Raw genomic sequence first — 16,571 nt, 5'->3', positions numbered from 1 at the left:
TCCTTCCTAACAGCATGGGGGGGACATCCCCAGTAAATCAACGACCCTCTGTGAGATGCCACCAGGACATCAGGACATTGTGACACCAGCTCCTAGGCGTGGCTGGGACATACCACCATCTCCCAGGGTACCTGGCCTGGGGGGCCAGGTAAGGCTCAGCTGCTGAGGTGGGGACGGGACACTGGGAAGTATGACCACTCCTCTTGGCCACCCCCAGACACATACCCCTGCAAGAAGGGCCTTGTGTGGGTGCCATCCTGCCCCCACGCCCTTGGGCTGCCGGAACTGGTGGGCCCTATGCCCCCAGCGGCCAGGAACCCCAGCCCGCCGTCGCCCCCAACCCCAAGGCCGCTAGCCCTGGGACTGCAGAGGCAGAGCTGAGAAGGCCCGGCCACATGCCTGACCTGCGTGCAGATCTGCTGCCTCTCACCCGCCCCACCCAGCAGAGTCTTGGGGTGCCACCCCCCCCACTGCCCACTCAAATCTGTCCCTCAGGCAAGCCTGCCCTGCCCTGGCTCCTCCATAACACAGTTGCTTTCAAACCCAGAAACTCTACAAAGACGGCATCCCCCACCCCGCCCCCCGAGAACCGCTGAGCTGCAAGGACACGGCACCGTCCCTTCCACACACAAGCCGGCCCACAGCTATGTCACCCTCCGTGCCCACTAGGCGGGGAGCCCTCGAGGGCAGTGGGACTCCCCCACCAGGGTGAGCCCCCACACGTGCCGGCGGCTAGGCTGGCATCTTTCTTTGCTGTGTGTGTGGCGGGCTGCAGGAAACCAAGCACAGCACCTCTGGGTGCCCTCAGCGGCCAGGTGCAGGTGGCCTGGCAGGGCTCCCCGGAAGCCCCGCGCCCTAGGCTGCAAACGGGAGGCTGCCACCGTCTTCTCAATACAGCTCAGCAAGCTGCCCTGCGGGGAGAAGTGGCTCAAGGGCCACCGCCTGGGCTAGACACCAGGGCAAGGCTTTCACTCCACCCAGTGACTCCAGCTCCGGAGGGACCCTGCGGAGCCTACAGGGCCCGGGGAAATGGGGGGCCAGGCGGCTGGGGACAGGGCGGGGCGGGGGCGGGGGGGACTGCTCTGAAGCCTGGGGTAGGCCAGGCCAGGGGCAGAGGAAATGGTTCTTTGGTATTTAAGCGACAGAAGCCTATCGCAGAAGCCGTGCCTCCTAAGACAGGAGGGGGGCCACGATCCCCCTTCCAGCGGGCGTGGAGGCTGCCCCAGGACCACCCCAGGCTGCAGCGTGGGGCCGTCCGGCCCCCACGACCCTCACTGCCAGGCCCGCTCGTCGCCAGCGGCGCCCACGGCTTCCCGCACAGGCTGAGGGTGCTGTGCCCTCAAGGCTGAATACAGAAAATAGATCCTCTCGCTAAACTTTTCAACTTCTAGAAGAGCCTGTAAAGAGTTTAAGTGTTTTCCTGGGAAGAGACAGGAGGTCCCCCTGCATTCCGAAGCATCTGCTGAGCGCGGGTGCGGCCGCGTCCTGCCTCCCTGCAGCAGCCGGCGGCGGGGCGGGGGGGTGCGCTGGGGCCGCCGCAGGACCGGCCCGGCCCGGGAGGGAGGCCACAGCCCGTGCGGCTGTGCGTGCAGGTGTGGTAACAAGGACCTCCGGGCTCGGACCCCCAGGCCAAACCACAGCTCCCCCGAAGTCCAATCGCAGCTACGCCTTTCCCTCAAACAAAACAGAAAGTAGGAAACAAGGGTGCCTTTTTAATTGCAATCAAATATGCCGTCTGAAGTCAGCGTGCTCCCCGAGCCCGGCCCAGGGGCCGCGCACGGCCCAGAGCAGACGGTGCGCCTCACCGCGCGTGGGGGCCGGGGCACGGCCGCTGGGCTTAGCCCTGCTGTGTCCCTGAGCCACCGTCTCCTCTGCAGGTGGCCCGGCCTCCGGTGCCCGGGACAGGGGAGGCGGGGCGGAGGGCGAGGTGTGAGCGCTCACACCTTCGCACACGCATGCAGACTTTCCCAATGTTCGCGTTTGTTCCTTCTCCTTGGCTAAAATGGTCAGATAGCACTGTGAAGCCACTGCCGGGCGGCGGGGGCAGCCCAGCGGCGCCGCCTACTTCTGTATCTGGAACAGGAAGAGCCGCAGGTTGATGTTCTTGGCGGCTAGCAGCTTGTTGCACTCCACGGAGTCGACGATGGGCAGTGGTACGTAGTCCGTCTCGTTGCTCTCATTGGTGAAGACGAAGTGGTAGATGACGGGGCTGATCTTGACGTCATCGTACGGGCCCTTGAGCAGCAGGAAGGAGCACTCCAGGGGCGCCGTGACCTTGCTCTTGAGGAGGAGCTGGAAGGAGAGCGTGCGCTTGCACGACAGGTTGGGGTTACGCTCGGAGTCGTTCACGCGCGCCTTCAGGACCCACGTCTGGTTCAGCACCGTGAACCTCGGCGTCTCGTAGTACAGGCGCGTGATGAAGTCATCCGTGCGGTAGGGCCGAAACTGGACCTCTGTGGAGACAGACAGGCCGGGAGAGCCGGCAGTCAGTGCGGGCGGGGCGGGCGGCGGCGCCTTCCGGAGGCCGAGGATACAGGCTCAGCCAGGGAGGAAGGCCACTTACCAGGAGGACACAGCGTGCTCTACTTGTCACAAGGCAAATCAAACGCAATTATGGCAAATGGAGGCGCACACAAGCTTTAGGGAAACAACTACAAACAGAAGTGACACGCGTTAGCTGCAGGGAGTCCAGAGGCTGAGAGAAGTGAGTGGCCCGACCCTCGCCAGCCGCCCTCCTTGCCTCCCCCAGGGCCCAGCCCAGGCACAGGGAGGCCCACCCAGGGGCGTGGGTAAGCAGACACACAGACAGGATGCGTTCTGAGAACAAGTGCACTTTATTGGTTCTGATACAGAGCTGCCAGGAAAGCCGGCGGCACCGGGTGGGCAGGCACGTGGCACGGGAGCCTGCCGGGGCACGAGGCAGAGCGCGGGCATGTGGCCCGGTGCTGGGCTCCTGTGCTGTCACACAGTTCTCTCAGCACAGCCCGGGGCCCACGGCCCACGAGTCCCTCCACGGAGGCGGCCAGTCCTTCCTGTGTGGACGGGGATCCCCGCCCGGCCACTGCCACGATCACGATGCCTCAGCCCGCCCAGACCCACGAGGCGAGGCCTGGACCGTTTGTGCCATGGCGCCCACCGGGGCAGCTGAGGCTGCAACTAACCAGGGCCCACGGCCTTCTGCTGCTGAGGCTGCGGGGCCCTTCGCCTCTCAGGCCCCTGCGGGCCCACACCTAGCCAGGCCCGGTCCAGGCAGCGTGGTGTGACTGGTTGCCTGCGCCCGCCCTTGACGCTTTGAGCCGGCTGCCTGGTGTGGGCCGAGCCGTAGAGGGCCGCGGTCTCCCTCAGTGGCCCCAGTGGCAGCAGGTGCTTCTCGCTGTTCTCTGTGTCTGGACCAGGCCCTGGCCTGCTTCCTGCTCCCCAGCGTGTCCAAAGGCAGTGGCCGGGGCCAGGAGAGCCCACGGGATCCAGTGGGCCTGGGCGTGCTCCAGCCTGCCCGTCCCCGGGCGTCCACTCCCAGCTCTGCATTTTGAGCGGAGCACCCTCAGCTCATTCAGGAGCCCTGCCCCTGAGCATCTTCTTGATGGCCTCAGGAGGCCCGTGGCCACTGCAGTCAGTGCCTGCAGGCAGGACCGGCTGTGCTGAGTGCTCTTCTTGCCTTTGGCTCCGCAGGGCAGGCCCCTAGCTGCCGGACCCTCCAAAACACACCCACCTTCTGCTTAGACACTGACTGTCCCAAGGGCTGTGCAGCCCCACGCAGCGGGATGCCACCTTGTTAGGGTGGCAGGGCCAGGGAGGGGAGGACAGGTGAGAGGGCCTCTGAGAGCCATGCAGGTGCCCCTGGGGTCCTGCCCCGGCCCCTCCCCTGCTTGGCCTCTGGCACGTCTTCTCCCCCAAGGTGTCCTCCCATTCACCAAAGCTTGTCCAGAGCCTGGCCATCCAGCAGGGCCCGTGCCCACGGCTCAGAGCCCACAGCTCCCCAGGCTCCCAGCCACCACCACCCCCCCCCAGCCTGTGTGGCATGCAGTGGGCGGCGGGGCGCCTCACCTGTGTAACCGATCTTCTCAAAGCTGAGCAGGCTAAAGATGCTGTTGTAGAGCTGCATCTCCTTGCGGTGGCTCTGGTCCATCTCATCCAGAATCTCCATCAGCTCATTGCCCGTCTTGGTTGGGTGGGCACATGCAGCCTCATGCACCGTCAGCTCGTGGAAAGGGCCATGCCACGGGCAGCCGATGCGCTTATATTTGCACTGGGTCACCCTGGGGAGGAGGTGAGCACCGTGGTCACGGCCTGTGCCCTGTGGCAGGTGGCTCTGCCCAGCGGTCCTCCAGGGTGGGCCTCTGCTCGGTCCCCTGCCCGTACACAGGTTACCCCTCGAAGGACATGTTCACCACGTGCCAGCCCCAGGAAGGGGTCAGAGTGTGTGTGGGAGACAGGAAAGCAGCGCACGAGAGCTCTGAAGACGCACGCCACCTACACCCTTTGCTGTGAGGATTCTCTTGCTTGAAAACAGTGGTCACTGACCGTGATCTTGGACCCTATGCAAGTCTCAGTGGCCTGACTCCACGGGCAGGGACCGGGTCGGGGTGCCCATGCAGCTTCGCACCGAGCTCCCGGAGCTTGCCATGCTCTCCTGGGCTCAAGGATGCCAAGGACAGCCAGGTCTACGAGGCCACCACACAGCCAGAAAGCCCTGGAGAGCCAGGGCGATGTCCCAACAGCCGCTGGGTCCAGATCCAAGCGCCCGGCGCTCTGCGGCCCACTCCTGCCTGCCCACCACCCCCCCGCCCCAGGCCTGGGCCCCGAGCAGCTCCACCCTGGCCCCTGAGGGAACTCCGGGTTGTCACTGGGCTAGGTGTGCAGGAGCCAAGGCCAGGCCAGGCAGCAGGGACCAAGCAGAGTAGGCGGCGCTCCGGGCCTCGCCAGCCCCATCCTGGGCCCCCAGGAGGTTACCTGTCCTGGCACTCCTCCTTCTGGTGCCTCTCCAGGAGGGAGCGGGGAAACTGACGCAGGCAGAAGCCACACTCGGAGGGCAGCTCGCTCACGGCTTTCTCCACAGCCAGGTTGCGGCAGCAGAGGCTCTTACTGATCTCACAACGACAGTTAGGGCACGTGGCCTGCTCCTCCTTCAGCCGGGCATCTGCTAGTAGGTGGATAAAACAGCCAGCGCACATCAAGTGACCGTTAGTACACTGCGAAGAAGGAAAGGGAGATGAGCTCACAGACCTGCAGGACGTGCACACACGCACGCGCCGGCCGGGCCGCTGGCCGCAGCAGGAGGGCCTGCTGGCCAGGACAGGTGCGGGCACGCTGCTGTTCGGCAGACGGGGCCACCGCTCAGGAGGCCCACGGCCAGGGGGGTTCCTGCGGAGAGGGAGGTGACTCAAAGCGGCCCTCGGCGGCTTGCAGATGTCGCGGATCCGCACTGAGGCGGGCCCGCTGGCGGTGACCGGTTTGGCCACACTGGGGCTTGGAGCCAGGGACTGTCTCAGGAGCCGCCAGAGGCCCTGATTTTGGGACGCCTGCGGGGATGCGGGCTCCCGGCACCTAGCCGGCAGCTGTCACGTGGGCAGCGGACGCTGCTCCCCGTGCGGGGGCTGGGGACCTTGCTCAGACGACCCAGCCCTCCCTGGCCAGCACAGGTGAGAGACAGCTGCCACCCGCCCAGTGAGGCTGGCTTCCTGCAGGGACTTTCCTAAAAGCTAGTGGCCCAGAGCGTGGCAGGCAGGGCGGCCTAGCTGGCCTGGGTCAAGGGTGTGTGTGCCCTGCGCAGGCCCGGAGAACGGGCGCTACAGGGCTACGGGCAGCAGGAGGGAGGCCCCTCCCCTTCTGACCCCGCGGCTCTGAGGCCCAGACACTGCGTGTCAGCACCCTGCCCTGCTGGGAGCCTTGCGCCTGTGACAGTCTCTGCTCCTGTCTCGGGTCTCTGGTTCCACACCTGCCTCTCGAGTTCCCACTGGGTGATGTTCAGAGAACTACACGGGCTGCGGGGAAGGAGGCCCACGGAGAAAGGAGACGTACGAGGGCAAAGCCTTGGGCAGACGTAGCTCCCCAGGCCCGGCCCTGGCTGGTCAAACCCTGCAGAGGCAGAGGTTAGGGAAGGCCGTGGGGGGCGGGGGGCACAGGGCGTTCCACTCAGGGCAGCTGGACTTTCACTTGGAACCCTCCCACAGCCAGCCGAGGGTGAACGGGCACATGGCGCTGTCACAGGCCTCGCCGGCAGCTGGCCCAGGCTCGCCCGCTGTGGCACCCCTCCAGAGAGCCATTGGGCCGCAGGCTCCCCTTGAGGTCCAGAACGCTTCCGAGGGGCACGCAGCGCAGCACACGCCTCTGCCCGGCCACAGTCACACCCGTGGGACGCTCATAAACACCAACTGCTGTCCCATCAGCTCAGGGGTCTGCGTCCCCTGAACTGAGCCCGTCACATGGGGTGCTGGGCCCGGAGTCTTCTGGGCGATGGGACTGACGTGCTGAGGACAGAAGCCATGTGCACGCACACGGCACAATCTGTACTGAAATCTCAATTCCTAAGTCAGGCCAAAAATTAAAGTGTGCAAGATGAGAAGGGGAGCTGGCTGGGCTCAGGTTTGCAGGGGGGCAGTGCCAGCTCCGGACACACGGGCTGGCTGGGGGGGATCCCAGAGGCCGCCGGGCTGCACTGGGGCCTGCTCCCAGGACGCCTCTCCTGTCACCCCCAGGGGTGGATGGAGAAGCCAGAGACGCCGTGAGGGGAGGGGAGGGCACAGACACCATAGGCCCCTTCCACCCGGCGGGAGGCACTGACCGAGGGCCCGAGGCTCTCAAACCACAGCCTGAGGGAAGACTGCTGCAGCTCGAGGGAGGCATCAAGGGACAGTGCTCACGCTCATCTAACTACTTATTCATGGAGGAGACTTCAGGGTTCCCCTTGGAAGCAAAGCCACAACCAGCGTGGCCACCACTTGCCTGAGCGGAACAGCAACGGAACGCACCTGGCTTCATCTGCGTCAAGGCAGAGCAGCAGGGTGTGGGCTGAGGGCGAGGGACTCACATGGAGTCCGAGACGCTCCTGAGGCACACCAAGGGGGCCAAGCACATGGCTGCCTACCTCCCAGCACCGCCCTCAGAGTCCACTGCTGGGGCGCAGAGAGCCGGCCTGCACACTCCTGCCAGCAGGTCTCTTCCTATTCCCCGGGGGCTGCGGGAACCTCCAAGCTCCCAGGCCAGCTCCCACCCGCTCCTCCTGAGCCGTAGGTGACAGGGCACCGTGGAGCAGTAGGACTCTTGCCCTTCTCTGAGGGACGCAGGTCACTGCCCCTTAGGCCAACAGCTCCGTTCTTAAGTCGAAAGACAGTGAGCCAGCAAGACGCTGCAGAGTGCTGCTGGCCCAGCCAAGGGACGAGCGGACGTCCACATGCAGCCAGCACCTCATGGTTAGCCAAGGGATGTTCTTGGGTAAAAACCAGGTGGCTAGTCTGGGCCCAGCTGGTCTGTCCACAGCAGGGTGGGTTACCAAGCCCCAGAGCCCTCCCTGCTACCCAGGTCCTCCTTGACCTCCCGAGCACGACTCTGACTCCACATGCAGGCCTGGCCACACGGTAACACAGAGCAGTGTCCTCGGCAGCCGGGCTGGACCGCACCTCCCCTGGTCTGCGCAGCCACAAGCTGGGCACAAGCCTCTGATGGACAGCTAGGGCAGGCCAGAATGCCCCACTCGGCATGCTAGAGCCAATTCTCCAAGAGCCCAGGTACCCCAAGAAACAACCCCTGCAGCGCCCACCCAGCCAGGAAGATCCTGATGGGAGGGGGGCAGGAAGAGGGCAGCCCAACACAGAACGCTGCAGGGCTTCCCCCGACAGATGCTGGTCTGACCTCTAGCCTACAGGTCACCAGCAGCATGACCTGGGCTTCTTGCTTCCCTCTCTGGGCCTCACTTTCCTCAGGCACAAGAAGTGACAGGGAGAGGACTAGCCTCATCATGTGCTGAAGGGGTGAGGTGAGACAACACGTATGACAGCAAGCTCAGCCCCCTGCACATGACAGGAGCAGAAGAAAACCCACCACGGCCATCACAGGGCTGCCACCTGCAAGGCCTCAGAGGAGACTCCTGGCACAGGCATGTGATTTCAGCAAACGCCCCTCCCTCACCCGTGGACCCTCCAGTCCCACCCAAGCCACAGCAATAGCCCCCAAACCCCCTGCAAATGGCCCAGGAGCGGGCATTTGTACCTGTCCTCTGAGGACACCACCCAGCAACCCCGTCTGGCCACAGGCAGCTCACACGCACCCAGGCCAGCTTCCCCCTGGGTGACAGGGGCGCTGAATGTACCGTCCAACCTCACAAGGAGGAGCCCTGATCCCAGGCCTTGGGCCGTAAGAGAGACTTAGAAAATACCTTCCTCCCCAACTCCTGGAAACCAAGCCTCGGCCAATCGGCCTTTTAGGCCCTCTCTTAAGCCTGGAGTGCACGGACCCCTCAGGTGCCGGGGGCTCCGGGAAGGCTTGGCACCTAGGCCCATGTGAGCAGCCCAGCCTCCAAAGCACAACTAAGGCACTAACCCCAAACCTGCTGCTCAGCCCAGCTGGAGGCCCCCCTCACCATGCCCATCAGGGCTGCAGGCACCCCGTGTCCCCCCGGTTTGGCCTGAGGTCTCCTCAATCCCTTTATTCAAGGGGCTTAAGAAAGGACCTCACAGGGACACCTGGGGGGCTCAGCGGTTGGGTACCTGCCTTCCGCCCGGGTCATGATCCTGGGGTCCTGGGAGCAAGTCCCACATTGGGCTCTCTGTGAGGAGCCTGCTTTTCCCTCTGCCTGCGTTTCTGCCTGTCTCTCTGTCTCTCATGAATAAATAAATAAATCAGAAAGAAAGAAGGAAGAAAGGAAGGAAAAAAGAAAAGAAAGAAAGAACGAACCTCACAGCGTCCAAGGGATGCAGCTGTTTTGGGTAAAGCCAGGCCCTAACACTCCACCAGGTTTCGGGTTTGAAGTCCTGGTGTCACACCTCAAGACCTAGGACCCAGATGGGAACCAATCAATCCCATAGCCACGTTCTTGCTCGGATGTAGATACTCCCTGGATCAAAAGGCAACTCAAATGACAAGTAGCCACCACACAAAAACCCAGCTTCGCACACAGCCAGAGCTCAGAAACCTCCTCTCAATGCTCGTTTTAGAGAAGCAGACACACCTCTGCAGCTCTACTCTGCTACCTTTCTCAGCCCAAAGCATGAGGCAGGACTAGGGAAGATCCCAGGCCAGCTGGATGGGCAGCCCCATGGGGGATTCCTTAAAGATCAGCGGGAACAGAGCCTGCAGCACCGGGCACGCGGACAACCACTGGAGGCTTCCCCAGGCCTGCGACCATGCGGCCAGGCCTGGGCAGAGACGGGCCTACCCCTGCTTCCTAGGCTTTTTACCAATGTGACGCCAATCAAGTAACCAGTTTCCTTGTGCCAGGGCCCGAGTCCTGGTGGAGACAGGAGACCCCAGGGGTGAGAGGCACAGCAAGCTACACCCAGCCCCACAGGGCAGAAACGGGCAAGTGCCCCAGTCAAGTGAGGACAAGCATCCTGTAGCACGGAGCCGCTGCCTCTGTGGGGCCCTGGAAGAGGAGGAGGGGTGGGAGACGGCAGCCGGGCAGAAGAGGCACAGGAGCAACGTGCTGGGGGCAGGTCTGAGGCCGCGAGTGCCAGGCCAGAAAGCCAGCTGGGGGCCACATCCTGAGACCCCTGACTATTCCTTCACCCCGACGGGGATCACAGGAAACTTCTCGGGCTGAGAACATGGTGGGGGCGGGGGAGCTACACGTGCACTGCTCCAGGCACCACCAAGGCTGTGCCTCCCCCACAGAAGGCACTCACACGCGCAAGGCACCCGGCACCCTGCCCCGGAGCCGCAGTCTGCATCTACGCACACACCTGTTGCCCGCCCCGCGTGAGTGTCCTGGCTGCAACTCACTCCAGCCCTCCTGCCCCGACCTCGGTGCCTGCCTGCAACTCTGGCGAGTGGCTCCAAACCCCGTCAGGCCAGTCACCAGGGACACACCCAACGCCCGCAGAGAACATCAAAGCACCTGCCGTACCTACTGTCCCTGGCCTGACCTGTGTAAAGTAGGCCACGGGGGAAACCATTTGCATGAGCATCTTGCTCTTACACCAAAGCAAGTTCCCCAGCCCAGGTGTGTGGCTCGGCATGCCAGATGTGTGGGAGAGCCAGCTGTGCGGAGCCAGGCGCTCAGACTTGGGAACGAGGGCAAGTCTGTTGGAGGTGAGCTCTTGCCACCACCGAGGCTCCCCTGGCAGCGCACAGGTGGGGTCTGGTGGCCACAGGGCAAGCTCTCAAGTTACGGTACGCTCAGCCGACTCGAGACACAAGGATTTGTCCCCCAGGCTCAGGCAGGCACAGTGCACAGGACTCAGCACGGCCACTGGTTACTCTCCTCACCCCAGAGCTGGGCACCACCTGGTGCCTGCCCCAAACCATGCGTCCTGGTGGGTCGGGAGAACAGAACGTATGACGTGCCCAACACCAGCTCACCGGAAATGGCTAGTCAACACGGCTTACCAAAGGAGGCAACAGAAACGGAGGGGCTGAGCCCAGGCCACGAGGTGATGGCTAATAACAGGCCCCAACCAGGGACACACAGGAAGCCGTGTGTCCGCCTGTTGCGAGACAGCGTGTGTAGGACTGATGCCACTCGCTGACCAAATCCTCCTGGGAGCAAACCCAGCTCAGATGCAACCAGGTAACAGCCCAGGCCTCCAGGCCCACCCCAACCCCTACCCTTAATGTCCCCATCCAGGGTTGTATGCGGCAGGGAGTCACCAAGAAGCCTTCCCTCCTTCCTCTGGCTCATCTCCCTGGCCCCTCATGGGCACTGCTATGCATCCTGCCAAGTGTGCTCCTGACCCATGGCATGGCTTCCAAAGCAAATGCTGACCCGTGGAAGGTCTCTGGTCAACCTTTCTAGAGCCAAGGGGTCCACCACTGATAACATGTTCTAGAGCATTCTCCAGGCCTCTAGAGATGAGAGGGAAACAACTCCCTACCAAGGCCTAGCTGTCACTTGGGAAGGATGGAGGTGGAGCAGGGGGCCAGTGCCAGAGCCCACAGCTTAGCCTCACTCTCCTTGCTTAGCAGGCCTGTTTCCAGGGCAGCTGCTCAGCAGAGCCCACTAGGCCAGGGGAGGGCCACAGGTCGGGCTGCCTCAGCTCCTTCACTCTATCCGTCACAGCTGCTTAGCTGCCTGCCTTCAGCCCGCCCAGGACAGAGCTCAGCTCCCAGCACAGTGCGGGCCGGTTTGAACCAGCCAGGCTCAGAGGCCCCATCACAGTGGCTCTGGCCAGAGGCAGAGCTTCGGCTCTGTGCTGAGTGGACCAGGAGGCGGCACCATGTGGCCTGTCATCATATCATCATGCCAGGTCCAGGTCTAACACACAGGATGGGAGACTCCCCCAAATTCCCCTGGGGCCCTCCTCCCACCCATCATTAGCATGGCTGTTTGGGCTCTCATTTAAGACCCAAGGAAGGAAAAGTTCTTCTACCTGAGAGGATCAAAAGATCACTGGCAAGGAAAAAGGGGACTGGAGAGGACACAACTCCTGAGGGTAGTACCTCCAAGGCCGAGGGGCTATGGGAAGCATTCCCCCAGTGGGGTCAGAAGACCTGCGGTGTTCCTGAGCAAGGGCCTCTCACCAGGGTAGGCTGAGAGCCAGTATCCTCCACCCAGAGAACTCAACCCACTCCCCTGCCAATGCCTCCTCCCTCCTCTGTTACCTGGGCACACCAGGGTCCTCCTAAGCTAGTTCATGCCAAAGTAGGAAAGGACCTGGAGACCTACAGGCTGGGGAAGCGGCAACCCAGGTTAGCTTCGTACTGCTTACTACAACAACGGCCCTCTCACCCACTGCCCCCAGTCAGAGTAACAGCAGGAAAACAAGGCCCCAGCAGCCGCGACCAACTCCCAAAAGTGCAAAGAAAGGTGATCGCGAATGTGTTCTAGCCCTCACAGGGGCACTGCGAAGAAGGAGTATCCCGGTCAGAGGATGAGGTGGAGACACAGATGAACAAAGAGGGCAGCACACTGCAAATGGCCCTGGGCCAGCGTGTGGCCCCTGCTGCTCGTGATGCAATGGCAGGCCCACCGGGGCCAAGTGCCCTCTCTGATGGCTCTGGCTGGTTAAGGACTGGGTCCAGCCACTATTCTGGACCCTCACCTGGGAGAAGGGGGGTGGACACACCTCCTGGAGTGCTGGTAGCCTAAGAAGCCGGGCCTGGTGTGGGTCAGGCGGGATGGGAGGGAATCTAACTTAGGACATAGCGTATCTGGACCACACAGCACGAGGCCAGGCTGGGAAGAGAGAAGGGACCCAGACCGTGGGGCTCGATGCAGGTGGTTCATCCAGACCAGGAACGACGGGAGGGACAAAACGTGATCAAATCCCTTCAATGTTCTTCCAAAATGAAAGGAAAGGAGGATTCTTTCAATTGGGAGACAGAAGGTATAGGAGAGAAGCTTCAAGACAGCTCTCGGGGGTGTGGCTGCTAAAAGAATAGAGAAGAAGCTCTTGAGAGTGAAGGGGGAGCACCAGGATCCCCCGAACCCAGGGATGCAGAGTGAGGGGAGCCGACTCTGGGGGGTGTATGGGGGGGCGTCTGTCACCAGCTTCCTCGGGGCCAACTCAGAGGGTGGGCTGGGGAGCGCTGAGCTGGGGCAGCGGAGAAGGCTGAAAAACAAAGCGGAGAAATAACATTCGAGTCGAGAAACAAGGGAAGCGAGGCTGGGAAAGAAGCTGGTCGCGGAGAGGAGGCGAGAGGAGAGCTCCCCAACAGACGCCAGGACCCGCCTGCCGGCCCGGGGCTCAGCCGGCTCCGAGGGCCGGGGCGCGGGGAGGGGGCGGCCGCGGCGGGGCTGCGGCCGGGCGGGGTCGGGGTCGGGCCGGCGGCCCTACCTGGTACACGGAGGCCTTGGGCAGGTCCAGGCAGACGGTGCAGCACAGCACCGAGTAGAGCCGCTCCTCCAGCTTCCCGCTGCCCGCCGCCGCCGCCGCCGCCGCCGCCTCGGCCGCCTCGGCCGCCCGCAGCCGCTTCTTGGGCGGCGCGTCGGGGTCGCCGGCCGCCTCCTGCAGCTGCCGGGCGCCGGCCAGGCCCGCCTCGTCCGGGAGCCCGGGCCCCGCCGCCTCGCCCAGCGCCGCCGCCGCCGCCGGCCCCGCGGCCGCCCCCGGCCCGGCCCCGACCCCGACCCCGGCGCCGACCCCGGCCCCGGCCGGCACGGCGCCCGCGGGCCCCGCGGCCGGCCCGCCCCCGCCGGCCTCCTCCGCGCCGGACATCGCGGCCGGTCGGCCCGGCGGGCGGGTGCCGGCGCGCACCCGCGGCTGGAGGTTAGGGGCGCCGCGCGCTCCCGCCGCCCTCTCGCCGCCGCCGCGACCCCGCAGCCCCGCTCCCTGCGCCGCCGCCTCAGTGGGTCCGGCCCGCGCGTCGCCCCGAAGCCGCCGCGGCCACCGACCCCGGCGCGGCCGCCATCTTTGTTTTCGCTGCGCGCCCCCCCCCGCCGCCGCCGCCGCCCCCTCGGCCTCCCCATCACGTGACCGCGCGGGGCCAATGGGAGCGCCGCTCGGGGCTAGACGGCACGTCCGCCGGGGCCAATGGGCGCGCAGGGACGCCCGAGGGCCCGCCCCTGCAGAAAGTGGGCAGGAAGGAGGCGGGGCCCCCGGCGGCCTGCGGAGGGGCGCGCGCCCGGGGCGGGGAAGTCCTGGGGATGGGGGCGTGCGCGCCGCTTCCGGTCCTCTAGGGTGCGGCCCCCGAGCCGAGGGCCACCCGTGGGAGGTGTGCGTGCGCCTTTGTCCCGCAACACGGAGGTCTGCGTGCGCGGCGCTGTGGCCTGGCTCGCCCGAGAACCCCGCCGGCCGCTCCCGCCCCTCTGCTGCCGGACCAGCTGGCGGCCGTTGCTTCCACGGCACGCAAGCAGAGATACTCCCCGAGAAAGGGCCCTGGACCCCGAATTTAAACCACCGTTCTGCCTAATCCCGGGGTTGGGAACGGAAGAGGGGTCCGGTGAGGAGCGTGAGGGTTTGGGGACATCAGGACGTGCCTTGCACAGGCCAGAGGGCGAATGAGCACACGTCGAGTTAGCTCTGGGAGGGAAGGTGCATTTCTGAGGACAGCTGTAATACAGGGGTACCACAGTCCTCCCCTGTCCCCATCCCGATCGGCAGCCCGTGAAGGTCACTGTCCCAGAGGGCCATCTGCCATGCTGGGCAAGGATACTCGGAGCTCCACCGTGTCGCAGGAGAGCAAAGGCCCAGGACGAGTTCTTCTCAGTCTAGGGGCCCTCCTGGCAAAGGTGCCACTAGGTCAGGCCGAGTGAGGCCCCAGGACTAGTTCTAGGATATTCCCCTTTTTTGCACAAGGAAACCAGCTGGTGCCCTAAAGCTTTAGAAAGCTCACTGGAGGACTCCTCGATTCCTTGCAAGAATGGGCAGATTCCATATTTCTGCTGTTTCCCTAAGGTTTATTGGAGACCAAGCCTCTCTTTGGATCCACAACCATGGCCTGCCCAGCAGCAGGCCCCAAAATGTGCCTGGGGCCCCATCCCCTTCATTCTGGTTTAGGCGAGTCCCCACACTCAGCAGAGGAGGGACAGTGGTGCCTGGACTCGGCCTCCTGACCAAGGCATCCATCACCCTGCAGCAGGTTCTTTTTGGGAGACCCGAGAGTCCATCCTTAGGGGAGCAGGCCTGTGGGAGGGGGAAGCGGTAGCCAGGGCGGAAGCCCCACCATGCTCTCTCTAAGCATCACTCCCACTGCAGGCGCTGTGTGTGCAGGGCTCGGTGGTAGGCCCAACTGCCTGCAGCCAGGGCCCAGCGACAGACGTCCTCCTTTGGCAGCAGCAGCAGTCTGTCTTCCTCCAGCCGGCTCAGGAGGCCTGCAGCACCCAACATCGCACCCCCCCACATTCCATAAGTGTTGGTTGTGAAAACAGCCACGATGAGGATAGTCACTGCAACCACCAGCACCACTGCCTGGCCAGCCACAGAGCGACCCTCAGCACCAAGGTGGTCACCGGCCACAGCCAGCACCATCCCTCCTCCCAGGAGCAGGTTGGCAGAGGAGCGGTCCCCATTCACCCAGTGGAAATCAAAGGCCAGAAGGGGCAGGCCGATGACAGTGGCCACCCAGGCTCCAGCAAGAGAGTCTTCATCTGTGCCCAGCCCTGGGGCCAGCACGGTGGCAGAGGCCAAGGCCTGGAGCAGGAAGCCAGCAGCGGCCCCTCGACTTGCCTGTCAGCACAAGGATAGAAGGAGATGTGGGGGAAAAAAAGAGCAAGGACCTTCCTTCAGGCAGAGAAAGGTCTGGGGGTCTCATGCAACCCTGGCCCCCAGACTCAGGCTCGCACCACCCTCTCCCTGACCCCAGGAACTGGACGCGATTCAGGTCCTTGCAGTTTGTGAGTGGGTGACACCCCTGCCCCACCCCAGTGTACTCACCTGGGCAGTGCTCACGGCTGCATGCAGAGACACCACTCCCAGTGTCAGGTGGGACAGGGTGGTACTCCACTCATTCCAAGGCTTGGAGGCCATGGTACCTCGGGGGTAGTGAATGTGAAACAGGAAGGGGACTCAGAACTTTAGAAAGGAAGAAAACGCAGGAGCCCTCGACCAGGAGCCCTAAGGGCGATTCTCCAGGACTCCCAGGTTCCAGAGCCCCATCTCTAAGTGTTGGGATAGGCTCATCCGAAACTTTCTGGGGCCCTGAGGCACCGGACACAACTGTGGGGAAGAAGAACCTAGTTAGGCGAGAAAAGAAGGGGGAAAGCGAGTCAGACCTGGGAGGGCGTGAGTTCTGGGGCCCTGGAGTCCAAGTGGGGGTTCCGGGCCTCGGGGAGAGTCGTGCGCAGGCCCACTCGGCCTGGTTCCTGCGCTCGGGGAGGCGCCGTCTTCGGAACCGGGCCTGGGAGCAGCTACGGTGCAGGCCCTCAACGGCGGCTCAGCTGAGCGCCCCGACGCGGTGGCGAACAGTAGGCCGGAGTCGCCCGCCCCACCGCCCGCCGGGGCCCCGGCTCCAGCCCAGCGCGGGCCGGGCGCGAACCAACGAGAGGAGCGGAGGCTAGAGCGGCGGCGGGGGGCGGGGCCTGGGCGAAGGGGGCGTCCGAGGAGAGCCGGACGAGGTTGCGAGGGCGCAGGGCCCGCCCGGAGGAGGGAGCTCGGTCCTCCGATCCGGGTAAGGCACCCGCGGGCTTCCGAGGGCTTGGTGGCGAGCGGAGGGGCTGTGAAGGGGAGGGCTGTGGGCGGGGCCGAAAGGGGAGGAGGGGTAGGGCAGAGGGGAGGGGCTGTTGCGGGGGGCGGAGCCTGTGAAAGGGCTTGTGGGCGGAGCTGCGAAGGGAGCTGATGGGCTGGGAAGGGTATGGGCGGGACTGTAACGGCGGCCTGGGCGGGGCCGGGAGGGAGGGCGGTCTGGGCGGCGGTGGGAGGGGAGGGGCTGAGAGGAGGGCGGCTCTGGGCGGAGCTGTCGCGGGGGGCGGGGCTGAGGGGTGTGGGCGGGGCTACGAGGTGGGACTGCGAAGGGCACTGGGCGGGGCTGAGGGGCGTGGGCGGGGC

General features: G+C 64.5%; 2 protein-coding genes across 2 annotated transcripts; both read right to left on the bottom strand.

Moving 5' to 3' along the window:
* Positions 1-1,692: 1,692 nt before the first annotated feature.
* LOC121498713 (cysteine and histidine-rich protein 1) lies at positions 1,693-13,526 on the bottom strand. Its single transcript, XM_041768819.1, has 4 exons — positions 12,927-13,526; positions 4,951-5,189; positions 4,045-4,256; positions 1,693-2,453 (listed from the first exon to the last, which is right to left on the bottom strand). Exons 1-4 carry the CDS (start codon positions 13,302-13,304, stop codon positions 2,062-2,064), a joined length of 1,221 nt encoding a protein of 406 aa, XP_041624753.1. The 5' UTR covers positions 13,305-13,526; the 3' UTR covers positions 1,693-2,061.
* Positions 13,527-14,468: 942 nt separating this feature from the next.
* Positions 14,469-16,188, bottom strand: LOC121498728 (cysteine and histidine-rich protein 1-like). The gene is made up of 2 exons (XM_041768836.1): positions 15,462-16,188; positions 14,469-15,254 (listed from the first exon to the last, which is right to left on the bottom strand). Exons 1-2 carry the CDS (start codon positions 15,552-15,554, stop codon positions 14,769-14,771), a joined length of 579 nt encoding a protein of 192 aa, XP_041624770.1. The 5' UTR covers positions 15,555-16,188; the 3' UTR covers positions 14,469-14,768.
* Between the last annotated feature and the right edge of the window lie 383 nt (positions 16,189-16,571).

Source organism: Vulpes lagopus, chromosome 9 (assembly GCF_018345385.1).
Source record: "Vulpes lagopus strain Blue_001 chromosome 9, ASM1834538v1, whole genome shotgun sequence".
Lineage (NCBI taxonomy): Eukaryota > Metazoa > Chordata > Mammalia > Carnivora > Canidae > Vulpes > Vulpes lagopus.
This window is presented reverse-complemented; position numbering and strand designations above follow the sequence as displayed.

Coding starts and splice junctions, on each gene's coding strand:
- LOC121498728 (XM_041768836.1), bottom strand. CDS start 15,554: ATGGCCTCCAAGCCTTGGAATGAGTGGAGTACCACCCTGTCCCACCTG. Junction 15,255..15,461: donor CAGCCGTGAGCACTGCCCAG/GTGAGTACACTG, acceptor TTGTGCTGACAG/GCAAGTCGAGGGGCCGCTGC.
- LOC121498713 (XM_041768819.1), bottom strand. CDS start 13,304: ATGTCCGGCGCGGAGGAGGCCGGCGGGGGCGGGCCGGCCGCGGGGCCC. Junction 5,190..12,926: donor CCAAGGCCTCCGTGTACCAG/GTAGGGCCGCCG, acceptor CCTTCTTCGCAG/TGTACTAACGGTCACTTGAT. Junction 4,257..4,950: donor AAGGAGGAGTGCCAGGACAG/GTAACCTCCTGG, acceptor CCTCCTCCCCAG/GGTGACCCAGTGCAAATATA.